The sequence below is a fragment of the Typopeltis vanoorti genome, chromosome 5, assembly GCF_054136105.1.
Source record: "Typopeltis vanoorti isolate ZY-2024b chromosome 5, IOZ_Tvanoo_1.0, whole genome shotgun sequence".
Taxonomy (NCBI): Eukaryota; Metazoa; Arthropoda; class Arachnida; order Uropygi; family Thelyphonidae; genus Typopeltis; species Typopeltis vanoorti.
This window is the reverse complement of record NC_143553.1, coordinates 53599113-53619997: the sequence shown is the minus strand read 5'-3', so window position 1 is coordinate 53619997 and position 20885 is coordinate 53599113. Positions and strand designations below refer to the sequence as shown.

The 20885-nt window shown below is 36.8% G+C and overlaps 1 protein-coding gene across 3 annotated transcripts in view; it reads left to right on the top strand.

Annotated features, from left to right (window-relative positions):
• LOC150106416 (dysferlin-like) overlaps positions 1-20885 on the top strand; it is a 328783-nt gene that overhangs the window by 194461 nt on the left and 113437 nt on the right. For all 3 annotated transcript variants that reach the window (XM_090393128.1, XM_090393127.1, XM_090393129.1), the window contains exons 40-42: positions 5720-5875; positions 8961-9052; positions 15056-15226. In XM_090393128.1, coding sequence (XP_090249254.1) covers positions 5720-5875; positions 8961-9052; positions 15056-15226 — 419 coding nt within the window. The remainder of the gene's footprint in view (positions 1-5719; positions 5876-8960; positions 9053-15055; positions 15227-20885) is intronic.

The window sequence follows — 20885 nt, the reverse complement described above, 5'->3', positions numbered from 1 at the left end:
TTTATTATTCCAATCTTTTAACCAGACTAGATGATAAAATTTGTGAGAAAGGACCAGGTTTGCAGAAGAAAAAAAATCATCTTTCATCAGGACAATGCACCTGCCCACAAAGGTGTTTTGACAATGGGAAAATTAAGAGATCTGCACTATGAATTGTTGGAACATCCACCCTATACCCCAGATTTGGTTCCCTCTGACTTTTATCTCTTCTCAAAACTAAAACTCTTCTTTGCTGGTCAGTGTTTTTCTTCAAATCAAGAGGCAATTGCAGCTGTAGAGGGGTATTTTGCAGATCTTACTGAGAACCACTATAGGGAAGGAATAATGACGCTGGAACATTGCTGGAATAAATGTATTAGTCTTAAGGTAGATTATGTTGAAAAATAAAATAATTTTGAAATTATAAATTTGTTTTTTTTTGTTAGGCCGAGAACTTTTCAGACCACCCTTGTGTGTGTGTGTGTGTGTGTGTGTGTGTGTGTGTGTGTGTGTGTGTGTGTGTGTGTGTGTGTACTGTAATGGTATTTGAATATATATAAACTATGTATGGAGGAGTAGTAGTAGTAGCTCAGAAAAGGCAGATGACTCATACACTTCAAGTTTCTCTTTCAGGTGATTCTTATTTAACATATATACATTAACAATTTTAGGAGAAATTAAAAAGGTAATTTGGAGGGAATCATTGATATATGTCAAAGTTGTGGATACTGGCAGGATGGTAGATTGGTAGGGATATCAGTTAGTGTAAGTTTTCCAATTAGAAAAAAAGGATGAAATGCTGTCTGTTTTGTTCATAGGAATGAATTAAGTAGGTAGAAGAAATGACACTGTTAAATCGTGAATGAGGCCTGCGTCTGCTGGACAGATCCTCATTCAGGATCTAACAAGAACGGAGCCTAAATAAAGAAAATACCTGTACTGCTGGTGAAAATTGTACTAGAAAGAAATAAGGAAAAGGGGTGAAGTGTATCATGTAATTGTCTATTAAGTGTATATCTATTCACCCAATGAAGAGGAAACATTGTAAAATATTAATATGTGTGAATTAAAAGGGAAATATGTGTGTAAATTGGAAGTGGAAAATAATGTGTAAACAGAAGAATAATATGTGTACCTTGCAACAAACAAGGAAAAAGGGAAAATGTTGACAATCAACCTAAGGACAGATTCTATGAAACTGTGCATGCCACAGTGATGGCATGCACAGCCATAAGTTTATGACCTTGATAAACCCATGTTGAACCTTACAAGCAAGATTTTGCAAATTCTCTGGGAGGAGCTCTCTCTCATGGGTTTGAGATGAAAGTCTTCGATGCGACTGTGACTATAAACTGCAGGAGAAAAAGGGAGTTGATAGTCAGAAAATTGAGAGAGTTGGGGAAGAAGGTGAAAGAGGTATGACGTTAGGAGGTCCGACAAAAAAAAAATTCCAAGTGCAGACTGACGAAAAATAGGCTCGGATCCAAAATGAAACCTGAACCATGATGTCCTTCCTGTAGGGTACAGAAGTTCCAGACAAGCACCTCAGATGTTTCCCAACTTGTCAATCCATGAGATGGGAAAGCAATCTGCAGAATGAACAAAGGTCCAACCAGGATATGCACGTGGTGATCAAGTGAGACTGTATGCTGCAAGAAATGGTAAGGTAATTTTGACCTATCTAAAGTTCAAGAGGGAGCATTGAGTGAGAAATTCGGTTTAAGCATATTTGCAGAAAGGGAGACTGAGACTATTTTGTCAGTTAGTGGAACTTTTAGGGACATTGGACTGGTAGTCCGAAGAGCCATGTTATGTGATCCTTACAAAAAAATTTGTATGTGTATATTACCTTAGCTGTCTCCCTAAAGATGCATCTAGACAATTCTTAGTATATACCTAATGTACATGCCCTGTCTTAGAAGATAATAGATATGTCATATTCTGAAATTGTCATGTAATGCTGCTTAAAATTTGTCAGAGTCCATGACCCAAGGAGAATTTTAGGATCCTTGGCCACAAGGAAGCAGTTGATAAGTCATATTCAAAATTAAGAACCAACGCTCATGAAGCACCAGTCTAACAATACCCATGAGTGATAGTGGACAAATAGCTGAAATTTTATGAAAAGGCAGATAGCCTTTTACTTAGAATTGAGGGGAAAATGTAGTATGAGGAAATAAGATAAATGAATGAAAAGAATAAAAGAGGAAATAGTGAGGATATGTGATTGAGATCTAGCTCCAAAAGATCCCAGTGGAAAAATAAGGAGGATATATTGACATGGATATTTTTATTTTATTTATGTTTTCCATGATGTGTTAGACTATTCTTGATTAGTTTATCATAGTGTAGTTTATTCTAGTTCCTCATTGGATTAATTTCTTTATTGTGTGTGTGTGTGTGCTCATTGTATGTTATTGTTTTTTACACAGGGTCAAAACAAACTTCTTATTTCACAAGAGTTGGTCTTGATAATAGAAAAAGAGAATACCTTAAATAGAAGACAAAGGGAGGCAACATGATATAAGTTGGTGAGGTGTTTTTATACCAGTATTAAATACAGAAGAGATCATTCATAGAATGAACAAATGGGTGACATTGGGGAAATGTCCCTGAAAGCTGTATTAGGACATCATGAGAAGGGATGAGTAGAACTTAATTTGATTTGAAAGTAGTGGGTGAATTTGAATACATTAACAGAGAATGTGGTGAGGATAGAGATGTAGAATAGTTTGAAATGTGTGGTGTATAGTGTGATAGACAATGAGACTTTTGCTGTCTTTTTGTTTTATGAAGATCTAATAATGATGACAATGTAAGTAGCAAAAGAAATGTGTTAAACTGGAAAAATACTTTATCATTTTCAATGAAAAATATATTATTATCATCATCATCATGGACAACTCCAAGGAGTCCTTTAGACTCATCAAGGAGGCCCTAAACGTCATGTCAAGAATTATTGAGCATTGTGCAGTATCTATCATACTTTGCTTTGAACTCATTCATAGTCATGGCACCTGCAACAGACTCTGGAATCCTATTTCAATTGCAGAGCAAAAAAACCTAGTTCTAACATCCTTGCTAACTACACTGTTACTGTTTCCATGAATGGCCCCTAGTTCTCCCACCACCAGACATGTTCTGAAAAATTTCCTCAGAATTAATCCTGTAAAAACCCCCTTCAGTAATTTGTATCTCAATCATGTCACCCATTTTCTGCCTATCAATTAGTTTCTGTAACCCACAAATCTTCAACCTGTTCTCGTAAGGTTCATTCCATAGACCTGCTACCATCTTGGTCACTAGCCTCGGGATCCTCTCTACATTCTCTCCATCACCAAGAAACCATGGCACCCATCTCTGCACGCAGTAGTCAAGATGGAGTCTTATCAAGACTTGATAAAGAGGAACAATAACCTGCTTGTCTCTACTCATCAAAGTATTCTTCAGTAACCAAATGATCCGATTAGTTGCTTTAGCCACTTTTGCTATATGTTCTCCTAAACTTTTAACTCCCTATCCACTAATGCTCCCAAGTCTCTGGCTTCATCAGTTTCCTGGAATACAGTTCCACCACTGTGGCATACTGCATAACCTTACTTTGCCACAATAAACTGACATCCATTCTCCTTTGTCCAGTCTGCCAATCTATCCAAATCATCCTGCAAAATTTTGACATCATGTGTATTAACTATTACTCTACCTAACTTTGCATCATAACTGAACAGTTCCTCTTAGATCCTTTCCTATATCATTAATTAATAAATTCAATTTCAGCAGTCCAAGAGCAGGACCCTGAGGCATTCCTCTACTCACAGGCCTTCTTTTGAACTCTACTCCTGAATAAACTCCTATCCATATCACCAACCCTATATCCATTCCCATGTGCTGCAGTTTGCTGATTTAGAATTCCATGTGGTATCCTGTCAGAGGCCTTTGCAAAGTCCAGCAGTATGATTGTAAATCCATTGCCTTTATCCAACTCTGCCATCACTGTATTATGAAGTGTGAGCAAGTTACCGAGACATGATCTACTCATCACAGAACTATGCTGCCTTTCCCCCATACAGTATCCCATTTCCATTCTATCCATTCCTGTATTTTGCTCTTGACCAGCTTCTCCAATACTTTTCATTTACCTCGGTTCCTGTATAAGCCACCTCATTCCTGCAATATCACCACCTGGATGATATACTCTGACAAAGTGTTCACTTCATAATTCTACTATTTCAAATGATTCAGTTACCTTCCTACCATCGGCATTCCTTAAAATCATTCTACCTTATACATTCTTTCTTTTACTTGCGGCATATCAAAAGAACTGTTTGGGATTAGATTCTCTTTAGCTGCATTGCTAACTTCCTTTCATAGTTTGCTTTTGCCTTTTAACCACACCAATTACCCTTCTGGCCTGTGTATTGTACTGTTCATGTGCCTGCAGGTAACCTTTCTCTTTAAATTCCCTCCACAATTGTTTCTTTTTTTGCAGCTCCAGCTTGCTGGTGTTATTCATCCATTTAACTCCCACTTGATTTACTTTTCTGATTCTAGGTATGCAATCTGCCATTACTTCCCTCAAACACTCCTTTACCACTTCCCATGCATTATCAACATGCAGCCCTTTCAGTTTTACATGCCATGGCATCGATCCAAGCAATCCCCTAAGCTTGTCATACTTACCAGTCCAGTTATTCCACATATGTACCCTGTCTTAACTGAAAATTCCACACATTTAGCCACTTCCCAGGTCAAGCCCATATGATCACTCTCGCCAATTGGTCTTGACCTGGGAGGTGGCTAAACATGTGGAATTTTCAGATTGGGCACTCTTGAACCCCTAGTATATTCCATTATATGTTGTTTCAGGTAATTATCCCTTTACTAACTGCATAAAATCCATTTCCTTCCTCCCATGTGTCCTCTCCTCCTCCTAATCTGTGTTCTCATAGTTGAAATCCTCCATAAATGATTACCTGTCCTTGACTCGTTGAGTCCCTTTGCTGATGCATACTATGTCAGTCTTTTCCATCCCCTGGACTGTAACCGCATCCAACTGTATATTTTGTTCTGCTGGCCTCAATCTCACACCAGATAGTTTCAAATGTGCTATTTTTACTGTCATGCAGTCGAACTTCTCTCTTTGGTTACAGTTCATAGGCTATTATCAACAACACTCCTCCCCTCCATTCTTTTCTTTCTATCCTTCCTGAACACACTATACACTTCACATTCTATCCCACTGACTATCATCTTCTGTTAGCCATGTCTCACTAATGCCAATAACCTTTGGCCAGGATGAGCTAGCCAACGCCAAAAATTCCTCCTGCTTGTTCCTAATGCTCCTGGTATTAGTGTACATAAAGTGCAAAAGCCCCTTAGGCCCATCACTATCCTGATGCTTAATACTAACTATCCCATTCTGGTTTGTTACACTGGTACTAACTTGGGCATATTTTATACACATTCTTATACTCAGCTGCCTCATTGATGTCTGCATACCCAGAAGCTAAAATATATAAGATGATTACACATTTTAAAAAATAAAACTCAAATATTTAATGCTATTTACTTTTATTTTATTATATTCTTTGCTTTATTACATAAAAAGGTTTTTAATATATAACTGCATTTGTTTTTATTAGCTATGACCATGCTTTTAAAATTGAAACTTATTTAATTTAATTGCTCTGAATAGCATCAGATTTAAAACCAAATTGACACACACATGGTTTTTTCACAGGGTACTTTAAGGGTATATCCCTTGCCTTCTAATCCTGATGATCCACGACCTAGAAGAATTCTGAAAGCCCTTGGACATTGTACAAGTGAGGAAGTAATAGTGAGGATATATGTGATTCGGGCTGTTGATCTAGCCCCAAAAGATCCCAGTGGAAAGGTAAGCAATAGCAAATTCTAAAGTTTTTCCAGTTTTTTTTTTCCTTAACTAATCATGATTAAGAAATATTTTAGTATTCAGAATATTAAAGAAGACAAATAGCTTCTGTAGCTCAAAATCCTATTAACAAAATTTGGAAAGGCAAAAAACTTTGCTATGTTTGGTTATCTTCACTTAAAAGCTGATTATTGCTAGTTTATCTGTAGATTCTGCACTTAATGCCAGATAGCATGTAGGGAGACATTCTTACATTTCACCAGTATAAGTATATATCTGTATATTCAAAAATATAAAATTTTTCTGTTATGTAGTTTTCTAAGTTTGCATATTTATTTTTAAATGTGTTAAAATAGTTGTACTGGCAGTTTCTTTGTTGATATTGTACAGGAAATGCAGAGAAGTACATTATCTTGGGAAGTTTTTTCGCTTAGTTATACTATAAATTAAAGATGCCAAGAAGTTATATTCTTGGTATACAATTCCTGTATACAAGTGTAAGCAAGTAAAGTTTGCATGTGAAGTCATTTCACAACTAGGCTACTTGTATATAGAGGCTAATGACTTCACATCAGTTAGCTTGGTTTCATATAATGCAATTCACATATCCTTATGGACATGCATAATGCTATGCATTATGGGAAGAGCCCCCCCCCCCCCCCCCCAAGACCAGTTTCGACCTTTATTAAAGTCTCATCCGTGGGAGCCAGACCCAGAAGTGATACCAAGATGGAAGTATTGAAGTCATATTTCCATGTTATGGAAATATGACTTCTGCATTACTATTATGTATGCAACCAATCTAGCCATTTAGTCTGGCATTTCTTGTCCCATTATGTTTCCAGGATAATAAGGCCTGATATGGATTCACCTTTGATAAATGTGCAGTTTCTCCAATATAGGTTGATTGTACATCTAATTTGGTATGCAGCTCAGAATGGGAGGGGGCCTTAGGGGAGCTGAACAGGTGCTTTAATTTCATAGGAGGTTTAAACGTTACATTTTAGTAGCACATGCTAATTTTTCCCACCCCATAGAAAACATCAGTTACTATTTTGTAATCAACATTCTTCTTTATCATCAGGTTTTTTTTCCCTTTTCAGGCCCATTTTTCTTGAATGTGTTTGTTATTAACTGTAGTTTAATTTGAAAGTTTTTCTTAAAATAGATATTAAAGATAGCTTTAAATAGATAATTAAAGCTCAGAAACGAAAATATTTCATTTTTCTGTTTTGATCTGTATACATTTGTGTTTACTAAAATATCACATTGAAACTGTTCTTTTTTAGATATTTATGCCATATGGTTTTCTTCATTTCACACAGTAACACAGGAAAGGAGCAATTAACATTTACTCAAAAGTCGCATATTTCAACCTGAAAATTATAGGCTGTCAATAATGGCAAACAGTAGAATACCAATAATGAATTGATTTTGAGCAGACTAAGTACTGTTTCAAACCAATTCATTTTTCATATTCTACTTTGTATTCAACTACTGTTTGCCACTGATGTAATTTCCAAGTCGAAATATTATTATTACGTGACACCTCTAGGGAGTCCAAAGACTCATCGAGGGAGGGCACCTACTCTACAACTCTGTCTCTGCCAATCAATCCACCAAGACATATCCGCAAGGAGATGTGTTTTGCATTATAGGAGATACTGAGATAGGAGTGTTGGTAGCTTGCTCCACCTTTGCAACGAGTTGCCCTGGTGTGTACCACCTTAACCCAGTCCTGAAGATACTTTCAGGCGCAAACTTTGTTTGCTCACACTTGGATAAAGGATTAAACTAAATTTATTATACTCTAACCAAGTGAAAAATAAACTTTCAACATCTTTCTCTAAATCCAGAGTAAATTATTAAAAAAGGGTGGCACACCAAATGGCAATTCCTATAGGTAGAGATGACCTGCTAATGCTTCTGCCTGATATCTCCACTTGTCTCCACTTGGGCCTGGCTCCCACTGAAGAGACCTCAGTAAAGGTCGAAACTAGTCTGGGTAGTGGCCCTTCCCTTAATGCATAACATTAGACATATCCGCAAGGAGATGTGTTTTGCATTATTATAGGAGATACTGAGATAGGAGTGTTGGTAGCTTGCTCCACCTTTGCAATGAGTTGCCCTGGTGTGTACCACCTTAACCCAGTCCTGAAGATACTTTCAGGCGCAAACTTTGTTTGCTCACACTTGGATAAAGGATTAAACTAAATTTATTATAATGAACCATAAGTATGCCAATGCCATCTATTGCCTGCCACCACAACTACTATTTTCACAGACAATCACAAACATTCGGATTACACTGGGATTTGAACCTGCAGCCTTTTAGCTGGAGAGCAGATATGCTAACCACTCGGCCTGGCCTTTGAATAAATAATTGTTCCTTTTCTTTTGTTATGTGAACTGAAGAAAAGATAACATTGAAACTCCTTTTCAACTTTATACAAAATTAAAGCACCTGTTTCATCTCCTCTAAGAACTTCTTTTTTGTGGGATGTTTATGGGAGGGGGGTGAATTTTCCTATATAATTTAATATTTCTTATTGTAATTAAAAATTTATTATAATGTATTATTGAAAACTATTCATTAGCATTAAATTTTTGTGCTTTTGTTCTGCTTATTATATTATTATAAAATTAGTATTCGATAGGACATTTCCACGCGGTTAGCCTAGTGTGCTTCGCAACCATATGCCTGGGGAAGGAGTGTCCTGGGTTCGATTCCCGTCACCAACGTTAGGAGCTTAAGGATCTTCCTCAGCCATAGCTAAGTTAGCCGGTCTTGGGCATGGACAGCAGGGCCCCATCCCCCCAGTTTATTTGGGGTTATTCATCCAGCAAGCAGGCAAACCAGCCCCATGAACACACACGGATCTACAGCCATCAATACTTAAGCCCCCATGAGGGGGCTCAACTCGCCCCAATAGGGATGGGGGAGAAAAGGGAGGAAACTCCATATAAATAGGATATTTCTATACTTTTTTTCTTTTTGTCATTGAGGTCCACAAGAATTATCATAAAAGCTCTTGTGAAAATAAAAATATGTCCATATAAGTGAAATAAATAATACTTTTCTTTATAGGCAGACCCATATATAGTCGTTCGACTGGGAAAGAAAAAAGCAAACAACAAAAAGAACTATAAACCCAATACACTCAGCCCTGTATTTGGAGAGTAAGTAATTTATTAAAATGAAATTGTTATGATTATCATTATAATTACTATTTAAAGATTGAAGTGGCTTGAAGAATATGTTCCACATTTGGTACTAACAGCAGAGTTTCTGGATTATTTAATTCTTAACTCACCCACAATATTAATGCATTTAAAGGATGACAACATTTCATTGATAAGATTCTCTTGACAACTGGTCATGTAGTTCGATAAATAAAGATATAAAACAAAGTTCCTTTTTTCCATATCAATGGACAAAACATGCTCCTTCTGTTGATATGGATGGACCAGTTTATGGATATCATGCGAGAAAGTTGCAGACTGGTTGAGCTAGGCAATTGCAATGGTCTGAGGGGCATGTTTTTTGTTCTGGTCCTCTCACACCAGGAAAATTACACTGACCCCCCTGTAAGCTTTGTGAAGACCAGGAGATATCTCCATGTACTGGCTGTTTGCTTCTCTTGTTATGGTTATTCTGTTTCCAGCAAGATAATGTACCATATCATGTCTTATAGTGTAATGTCCAAAACCTAAGGACAAACACTATTTTTGAAGATTACAACTGCAAATTCAAACAATTCAGCTTGTAGCAGTTTGTATAATGACAGTTTTGAGTAGAAAGCAATTACATTTTCAAATGATGTGCAAAAGGGGTCATGTGGTAGCACTTAACAGGATAAAAAGCAAAAAGGCCTTTGGGTGATGCATTTTATCTCAACAAGATAAAAGGTAAAAGAGTTCCCTTACAAGACAGCCTAAGGATGTTTGTAATGCCTCAAACATCCTGATGATTTCACATGGGGAAGAATTATTGAAAAGCTACAAGGCCACAGAATTACTGATATTGCCAGATAGTTTGGTATCTCACATAGTGCTGTATCCAGGCTCTGGGCAGTGTTTCCAACCAATGGAATGTGTTCTAGACGTTTGCTAAGAGTTTGCCCTCACTCTATCACTGAGTATGAAGACAGATTTTTGGTTATAACAGCAAAACAATAACACCACAGCAGGTCTGCTGGCAAGTCAGTTCCATTCATGCACAGGTACATAGATATCTTGACAAACTGTAGCAAGATGTCTGCAACAAGTATGCTGCACTGAGCTGCAAGTGCTGGAAAAGGGAACTATGGCTGGTGAACAATATCGCAACAAAGTTCTTCAACATCATGTTTGATTGTTCTGAGGTACTATAGGTGAAGAATTCATTTTTATGGATGACAGTGCTATACCATATCACACGAGCAGTGGATATACTTCTGGAGACAGAGGATGTTAATCAAATCAAGTAGGTAGCACGCTCCCCAGATCTCGGGCTTTGTTTGCCTCAAGAACTCCTGAATCACTTGGTGCTAAACATGGCATGGCATTGTAAAAGCTGCATCACAGTTTGCGGTGGATATATTCCATACTGAAATGTTTCTCTGCATAGGTTTCTGTAAGCACCGTAACCATGTAATTCTTTAACCATTTCCTTGGGAAATGTGGAACTTTTTATTTAATTTGTATGAAATTTATAACATATATTTTGTGTAAGATAATTTATCAGTAGACTAACAATAAATTTGTCCACATTTGTTTGTAATTGTAAATTTTTTCATATACAGATAAAAATGTAGTTCATCCTTGGCTTTTGGATAATAATGTATTATGCAGGACTGGCTCTAAGAACCTAAATCATTTTCTCTCTCTCTCTCTCTGCTTCATTCACTTGCTTTAGTTATCTGACATGAATATGATTGAACATGGGATGGCACAGAGCAAGTAAAGTTTTGAAAATTGTTTCTAACACAGCAGCATCTATCTGTAAGGTTATAATTAGTAAGGAGATTAATCATCATCAATTTCATGATATGTACCCTCAAGGAGTGTACAGGTTAATAGAGTACTACGTGATTAGGTTTACATTATCACTAATTGTATATCAACAATTTTCCTCCAACTTAGTCTATTACTTATTAACTTCAATTTCAATATTAATTTCAATATTGTCTGAACTAACATTTTGGCTTCTAAATCATTTGTGACTGAATAAATTCACCTAGATCTTGGTCCTCCTCTGGATGTTTGTTCTACTATTTGCCAGCCTTTCCTCTCTCATTCTGTTTAAGTGACCTTACCACCTTAGATTAGCCTTGCTCACACATTCTTAAATACTAACAATGTTAAGTTCCTTCCTAATATCTTCATTTTTAATGATTCTGCCATTAATGCCATCTGTTAAGGCCTGTAATTTTTCTCAGAATTCTCATCTCTGACCTTTGATCAAGTGCTTTATTTCTAAGTCTCAGATTCATAATTTAAAAACTGGATTGAACTGTCTTGCATACTGCTAGTTGAAATGTCTTGGTTAATTTTTCTCTTGTTCCATATAAATTTAATCTGGCTCCCCACCAATACCACCTTTGCATATTCTGTTGTCTATGCTGGCCCTGGTTGGCCAAGTGGTTAGTGTATCTGTTCTCCAGCCAAAAGGCTGCAGGTTTGATTCCTGCCATGGGCATGGATAGTTTGTGATTGTCTGTGAAAATACTAGTAGTGGTGGTGGTGATCAGTAGATGGCATTGGTGTACTTTTTGCTGTAGTTGGTGGATTTGAGTAGTGGAGATGGAGAGCTGTAGAATAGGTGCCCTTCCTCGATGATTCTTTGGATTCCTTGAAGTGTCACATAATAATTTCTATATTTAATTTGCCATCTTCATTAAAAACTGTGCTTAAATAATTGAAATACAGTAGAATCTCTTTTAACTGGCAACAACAGGACTTGCTGATTCTGGATACGAGATTTTGCCGGATAATTGAAGATATATTTTGAGAGCTTACCCTTTCATGTTTTGTGATGCCATATGTGTAGAAATTGCAGCACACGAAGTTCGTTGGTCGTGTTTTTCGATCTGTCAGCCATTATTAAATAAATAACATAAAAAATTCTGTGGATATTTTAAACGTTAAAACACATACACATAATTTTATATTTCACAAAATCAAATTTAAGCAGCATTTAAAAATTACAGCACGTATTATCACATGAAAGTTGTTGTGAATTTCTTAGTGTGACGACATAACATAACTTTGAATGTCTGCCTGCTTACAAGATTGTCGCCAGAGCTTTAAAAATTTAATACTATGTATACAATGAGGCTTCATAACATCATGTGCTGACATAGATGAACATTGCTCAGCAAATCTTGCCAGAATGCAAGCTTATATAAGAAATTTTTCTTATCTCATAGGCTTAAATTTCAGGTTTAAATTTAGTCCTATGAAAGTGCCGTTGTTTTGGTATTGCCGGTTATGAGAGATTTTACTGTATTTTACTTTTTCTATTGGCTTTCCATTGAGATGCTGATGTTTTTCTATGTTCCTGCCTATCTTCATAGTTTTGGTGTTTCTATTACTGATTTTCAGTAATAGAAACATATATTTCTATATATATCTGCATAAAGTTAAAAGCTAAAGTTGATATTTTTGATTCTAATATAAGGTTAATGCCATTTTTTTCATAATGTGACCCATTTAGATGATGAGTGAGAATGGAGATAGTGTACACCCTTGTCTTATATCTGATTTGACATCAAACCATCTTCCTGTATTTTGTTCAGTTCTAATTGAATATAGTTCTAACTGCTGAGCTGTTAAATATAGACTATATTACTCTGTATAATGTTCCATTTACCTAATAAAAATGTAGCATTTTGAAAAGCTTTTTTCAGGAATCTTGTTATATTATGCCTTTCCCAGATCTTAATTACAAATCCCTGTTATATTCCTAATGACTTTTCAATTATCTGTTGTGAAGTGAAAAACTTGTTCTTCTCCAAGTTTTTCTTCCATAATTTGTTATCTCAAGTATTCCCTTTTTTTTTTATCTGGAATTCAACCTTCTGACCAGGCCCTTTGAATTGTGGAGTGTGGCCATTTCAAAACTTAGCCTCCATATTTGATCATTTCTAGTCAAATATCATTTATTTTCACCTGCCTTTCCACATTTCAGTCTTTTGATAAATTTTTCTACCTGTATTGTTTCAGTAAGGAAATACTGTGAGTAGACATATTACTTACTATTATAATAACAGAATTAACTCACGTAAAATATTATTTATTAGTAGAATTTTTGCCTGAGTATCACAGGCATCATCATTACAAGTACAAAGGTTAATTAAACACTATTTATTGTTTGTTTAATTAGCCTTTGTACTTGTACTGATGATGCCTGTGATCTGCAGGCAAATTCAACTAATAAAGAATACTTTACGCGAGTTAATTCCATTATTATAATAGTAAGTAATACCTGTATTGTATGTACTCTTGTGTGCATTCTTTTTGAATATCTTCTAATACTATTCTGTCACTGTTTGTTTTGTTTACAGACTTTCAGAGTAATTACTCCATATGTCTAGACCATCGGTTCCCAACCGGTGGTACGCGTACCCCCCCCGGTACATGCTGGGCCATTCAGGAGTACACAAAAAAATAATCAGTAATGGTGGAAAAACAAGTAAAGTAAACAAAGTGCAAAATGTTAGTTATGGAACAATAAATGTTAAGTTTGAATCATCGCTAATGGAGACACTTCAAAACCTCTTGCCATTTACTAATACTGAACTAGTGGAGAGAGCTTTTTCTTCTTACACCTTCATAAAAAATAAATAACGCAACAAGCTTAATGCAAGTGTGGATTTATGAATGTATCTTGCATCTTTTGACCCTGATTTCAGGAAACTAAGTGTATCAAAGCAAGCTCAATGATCTCACCAACAATGTTTCAATCGACTAGTGATCTGTATACCAATTATTACAGACTTTTCAGATAACACAAATATTATTAATAATAATAAATCAAAAGTTTGTTAAATAGTTGATCATCATTATCAATATTTAACATGAAGCTATACTTATTTCTGTTTTACAAATATTGTAAAATTAAATCTGTGGTTTGTACTTTTAGTGTACTTTTGTAGTTTGTACTTTCCCAACTCATTTCCACTATTCTACATTAAGATAGGCACTAAACAAAAGTGTCAGTATTTAAAAACAAGGGGTACAATTTATAGAAATGGGTTTAAAAGGGATACACAAGTGGAAAAAAGGCTGGGAAAAAGGATCGATTGGAAAAAACAAAGTGTTGCACAGAAGCTTTTATGAGTCAGAGAGGCTGTTCCTGTAATCAACAGAAGCCTTGAAACATACTCCAACCCTCAATAAGTATGGTTGTATAAATTTGCCAAAGATTTGGGAGATAGTCATATTAAGACCCGTGAACACATGCAGCTACAGACATAGGACACACTGGGAGGGATAAGGCTAGCCACTTTATCCTTGGGATGGGTATGGCTTAGAAGGGCTAAAGATAAGTCTGTAATAGGCCATTAGGCTTAATACCTGAAGGGAAGAAGACCAAATTATATATTTTTTTATTTTTATTTTTTTCCAATATTGATGTTGCCTAATTAGGACTGTAGTCTTTGTGTTGTATGTTACAATTGTTCAAACTAATCCCATTGTTATACCAGATTGTAGTTGTCTTGCATACTGTGACAAACATATTTTGTACTCTGAATATGCTGGATAGAATACCAGTGAAATATTAGCAATTAGTTAATAAATAGTTATATTTATCAGTCTGTGTTCTCATCTATATCATTAAAATTAATTAACATGCCCTTAGTGCAAACTTATACATGAAATTTCATTCATGTATATGTTTGCATATACGTGAATAAACTTGTTTTCATCAATGGAATAGTTTGTTGCAACGGCATGGATGTTTAAGATTCAGTGAAAATACTAGTGGTAGTGGTGGGCAGTAGTTGGCGTAGTTGCGGTTCATTGTAGGTGGTAGAGACAGGAAGTTGTAGGCTAAGTGCCCTCTCTTGATGAGTTTTTGAACTCCCTAGAGGTGTCACATGATAATATTAATAAAGTAATAATAAATTGATTCAGTTAAATATGATGAATAGCACTTGTGATTAATTATCATAAAATGTTTTGTGTTTATTTCCACAGGATGTTTGAGTTAACTGGTTCACTTGCAGTTGAGAAAGATCTCACAATATCAGTATGGGATTATGATGCCATGACAGGAGATGACCTTATAGGACAGACTACAATTGACCTGGAGAATCGCTTTTTAACTAAGTTTCGAGCAACATGTGGGCTTCCAAAATCATACCAGATGTAATGTAGTTTTGTGTTGCTTTGTACTTAGAGAATTATCTTTTATAGCTTGCTTGATTTTCATGTAGACCCAGGTTTGATGCAATTAATTTTCAGGATTTTCAGTACAGATATATTTTGAAGACATTGGATTTTAAATTAGCGCAGTACAAAGTCCCTAATCCAGTTACAAAGATTAAATTCATAAAAAGGCTAAGTAATTTTTTTTTCTTTGCATTAAAAATTGAGTTGTTGGAAAAACTAGACAGTGTTAACACATTAACAAGACAAGAAGATATCCTCATGGAAAGTAGGGAAATCGGGTACAATTCGTGTTACAAAGCAGAAGTAAATTATTAAAAAGGTGAATGAAAGAACCTGATTGCCACATTTATGTCCAGAATACGTCAACATGACAACAATGGGAACTCATTTGTTCACTGTACTTATATAGCCTCCAGAGAATGTGTTGTATTCTTTAACTCTTTCTGCTCACTATGAATCATCTTGCCATATTAATCAAGTGAAATTCTCACCAAATATGGATGTCTGTCATATGATCCTTTTTCTGTTTATCAACCAAGTACTGTAATTTAATACCCCATTCACCTCTAGCCAACATTCTAGAATCTCAATATTGCTTATTCATCAGTGTAAGCTTTCCCAAATTTTCTGTTTGCAACAGAAACCAGTTGACTAAATTTGTGACTGAATTAGAAATAATGTTGAATGAAAAAGACTGTAGAATGGCAGGATTACAAATCTACCCTTACAAAACAAAACCAAATTGCAATTCAACGAATCAAATATTGCAAAATAAAATCATAGTGGAAAGCTACATTTATATTTGACAAGCAATCAAAATGGACAGTGATATATCAGTTGAAATAAATAGATGCAAAAAGGCTGCTTGGAAAGCTTTTAACCAGATGATGCCATTACAAACTAAAAATATATCAAAATAAGATCAAACCTTTTTAACAGTATTAGTCTATCAGCAGTGACCTATGGTACCAAGGCCTATAAAAATGGTACCTATGAAAAACAACAACAAAAAAAAAAAAAGGAAGAACAAAGCCTAATAACCCAAAGGACAATTATTATTATTATTATATGGGCACCTCCATGGAGTCTGATCACTCATTGCAGGAGACCCAATCTATCCCCACAATCTATCATACCCCTCATTAACAGAAAAACACTCACAACTGACTCTGGCAACCCATTCCACTCATTCACCACTCTCCAAGCAAAAAATCTAGTCCTCGCATCCCTACTGACCACATCTTTATTCAAATTCCAGGGATGACCCCTCATTCTGGTCCCTCTTGCCAAGTGCTGAAATATTTCCCCTGCATCTATTACATAAACCCTTTAAGCAACTTAATTGTTTCTATTGTAATCCCCTCTTTTTCTCTTATCGAATTCTGCAATCCACACACCTTCAGTCTATCCTCATAGGGCAACATTTCACAGGCCACTCGCCTCTGAATCCTCTCCACTGTGCTTCCATATCCCCAAGAAACCCAGGGGAGACCAGACTTGAGCACAGTAATCCAGAATTGGGTGTATCGAGGCCTTAAAAAGAGCAATTACACCTTCTTATCTCTACTTGTTAAGGTGTGTTCTTCACTAGCCAAGTAATCTTATGTGCTACATTAGCAATATGTCCTCTGAACTTTAACTCTCTGTCTATCCTAAATCTCTAGCTTCATCTATTTCCTGGAGTATATGGCCATCAATGTGATAAACCGCTTGTAATCTATTTATCTTAAAGTGCATAACTTGACATTTTGCAACATCAAACTGACACTCATTAACCTTTGCCTATACTGACAGCCTATTTAAATTGTCCTGCAAGCTCTCCACATCACTTTGATTAACCTAATTTTTACCTAATTTTGCATCATCAGCAAACAACTGAATATTTCCTTTCAGGTTATTTCCTATATCAACATTTATTTCCTTTATGTACAAATTAAACAGCAATGGTCCCAGCACTGAACCTTGTGGCACACTACCAGTCACCTGTTTTCACCTCAATTCTGTCCCTCCACATACCACTTCTTGATATCTGTCCTGCAGCCACCCTCCTAATCCACTTAACCTGTGTCATACTCATCCCCTTTAGTTCTAATTTGCATAACAGTGTTCCATGTGGTATTCTATGAAAATGTCTTTTGCAAAATCCAGTAAAAGCATCATGTAGTCATTTCCTTTATCCAGCTCAGCTGTTACTCTATTATAAAAAGTTAGTAAATTACTAAGGCATGACTAATCCATCAAAAAACCATGTTGACCCTCATAGAGTATCATATTTTTATCTACCCATTTTTGAATTTTCTTTTTTGTCAATTTTTTCTAGTACTTTTACCACCGCACCCGAGATACTGATTGGTCTATAATTTTCTTCTGTAGTCTTAGAACTTTCCTTATGCAAAGGAATAATTTTGCTCCCTTTCCACTCTCTTGGAACTCAACCAGAGTTGAGCTTAAATTAAACAGCTTAGTCAAAGGCATCACTAGTTCTCTTGCACATTCTTGAAGAACCGTAGCTCATATCCCATCTAATCCCACAGCTGTATTTACATTGAGATTTTACAGTATCATCAGAACCTCCAATTCATCCACCTCTGTTCCCACATTAGTGTCTGTCATATAGATTAAAGCAGTAACCTCACTAGGAATATATCACTCAGTAACTCAACTATTTTATCCACCTCTGTCTCCTCATGACCGTCAACACTTCTTCTTCTGCAGCTTCTCCCACTTAAGTGGGGTCACTGTTGATAATGAGTCTCCTCCACACCTTCCTGTCTTGGGCTGTCACCGCATCCAAGTTCTTCATCTTCAAGTCCTCTTCTACCAGCTCCCTCCATCTCTTCTTTGGCTGCCCACACTTCCGCCTTCCTTGCACATCCATCTGCATGACCCTTCTTCCCACATATTCATCCTCCTTCCTCATCACATGACCAAACCATCTCAACCTTGCCTCCTGTATTTTCGCTCCTAAGTTCATAACTTTCACTGTTCCCCTGACATGGTCATTTCTCAGATGATCCTTGCTGGTCACACCGCACATCCACCTAAGCATTCTGATCTCTGCTACTTCCATCCTGCTGATATTTTTCCTCAGGGCCACAGTTTCTATAGCATATGTCATAGCTGGCCTCACTACTGTCCTATAGATTTTGCCTTTCAGATTGATCGGCACCCTCTTATCGCATAACACTCCAGCCAGTTCCTCCAACCTGCTTGTATCCTGCATCCCACTTCCTTCTCAGCTCCTCCATCTTCTTCCACTGTTGAACCTAAGTATCTAAAGCCTCTCGCCTTCCTGATGACATTTCTTTCCAGCTCCAGATCTGTCTCCTTCCCACTGTGCAACACATATACTCTGTCTTACTTCTGCTCAGTCTCATACCTCTCTCTTCCAGTACTTTTCTCCATCTTTCCAGTTTAGTTCCTGCTTCTTCTCTTGAATCCGCACACAGCAAGATGTCATCTGCATACAACATTGTCCAAGGCACATCTTCTCTCACCTCCTCTGTTACCACCTCCATCACAATATAAAACAGAAACGGACTTAATGCTGACCCTTGATGCAAGCCAACTGTTACTTGAAAACTTTCTGTCTGTCCCAGACAGATCTGAACACTTGTCTTCACATTTCTGTACATTTCCTGCACCAACCTGACATATTTCTCCAGAACCTTCTTCTCCCTCAGACACCTCCAGACTTCTTGCCTTGGCACTCTATCATATCTTGGCACTTTGCATTCCCACACAATGAAAATCCTAGAAAGGGTTCTTGATCTACCATCAAGAACCCTTTCTAGGATTTTCATTGTGTGGGACATCAACTTTATTCCTCTGTAATTTTTACAGTCTTGTGCATCCCCTTTACCCTTGTAGATGGGGACAAGAGTACTCTCCCTCCATTCCTCGGGTATATTTTCCTGTTGGCAAACTTTCATGAACAGGTCCCACAGCAGGTCAATTCCCTCTTCCCCCAGTGCTTTCCATGCCTCCACTGGAATTCTGTCGGGCCCACTGATTTTCCATTCCTCATCCTCTTCATGGCTTCCGTTACTTCCACTCTACTGATGTTCTGCACCATCCCCTCAGAAGGCTGCCCATCTTCTCGGAGTCCTTGCATCTTCCTCATTCAAAAGTCCCTCAAAGTATATTTTCCATCTGTTTCTTATGTCCACATCCCTCCATAATACTCTTCCTTCAGCATCTTTGATCTGCCTCACATGTAAGATGTCCTTTGCTGCTTTATTTCTACATTTCGCTAGTTGATAAATTTTTCTCTGTCCTTCCTTTGTTTCTAATTGATCATACAAATCTTGATCAACACCATGACCGTCATCACTCATTAAGGTTAATCTTCCATAGTCATTCTTCCTCTTACTTGCCACATAATGAAAGAACTCTTTAGGATTTCCTTCGACCTGCTCGGCTAATTCTTCTGATAATCTGATTTTTTTTCTTCCTTGCCATTCTGGTCGCCTTTCTTGCCTGAACCTTGTACTGTTCATGAGTTTGCTGGTCACCTTTCTCTTTGTATACCTTCCACAGCATTTTCTTCTTCTGCAGCTCATACTCAATGATATTATTCACCCATCTAACTCCTACTCTATTAACACTCCTTACCCTAGGTATACAATTTAATACTGCTTCCTCTAGATGATCCTTAACTATATTGCATGCACTACTAACATCCTTACCCTGCAGTGTTTTATGCCATGGCACAGATTTTATTATTATTGTTATGTAACACCTCCAGTGAGTCCAAAGACTCATTGAGGGAGGGCACGTTCTCTACAATTCTCAGTCTCCAACCACAACTACATTCATCATCAACACCAAAGCCATCTACTCCTGACCATCACTATTATTTTCACAGTCACAAACATTCCATGCCCAAGGCGGGATTCAAACCCACAGCCTTTTGGCTGGAGAGTGGATACGCTAACCACTCGGCCAACAGCCAGTAAAATTTTGAAATACAAAGCCTCTGTTCTCACCCATTCTTTCTTAGCATGTCATAATCAACTGCCTCCACAAATATTCCTTCTTGATAGAATATTCCTCATGTTTTACAATTTCCCAAGTCAAAACTGCTTGGTCACTTTCAACAATTGTAGGCAATGTTGTCAACTTGGTTATAGATAACTTTTCTGATCCTATGACCAGGTCTAATACTCTCTCACCCCTAGTCCTCTCCATCACATGCTGCCTTAAGTAATTATCTTTCAGCAGGTGTATAAATTCTATTTCCTTTCTGCAATGTGATCTTTCTTCCTTGCAGTCTATATCTCCATAGTTGAAGTCCCCCATAATAATCACCTGACCTGTACTGTATAACTGTATATTTTGTCTTACTGGTCTTAATCTCACACCAGATTGCTTCAAATGAACTGCCATCCTCTCACTTGTCTCCTATTCTTTTTGATTGCAATTCATTGGCTATCATCAGTACTCCTCCCCCCATCCTATCTTCTTTGTGTTACCTGAAAATACTAAACCCTTCACATTCATCCCTGTAACTACATCTGCTGTTAGCCAAGTCTCACCAATGCCTATAATTTTTGGTGAGGTTGACTAATCATTGCCCAAAACTCCTCCCTCTTGTTCCTGATACTTCTGGCCATTAGTATATAGAAATGGCAAC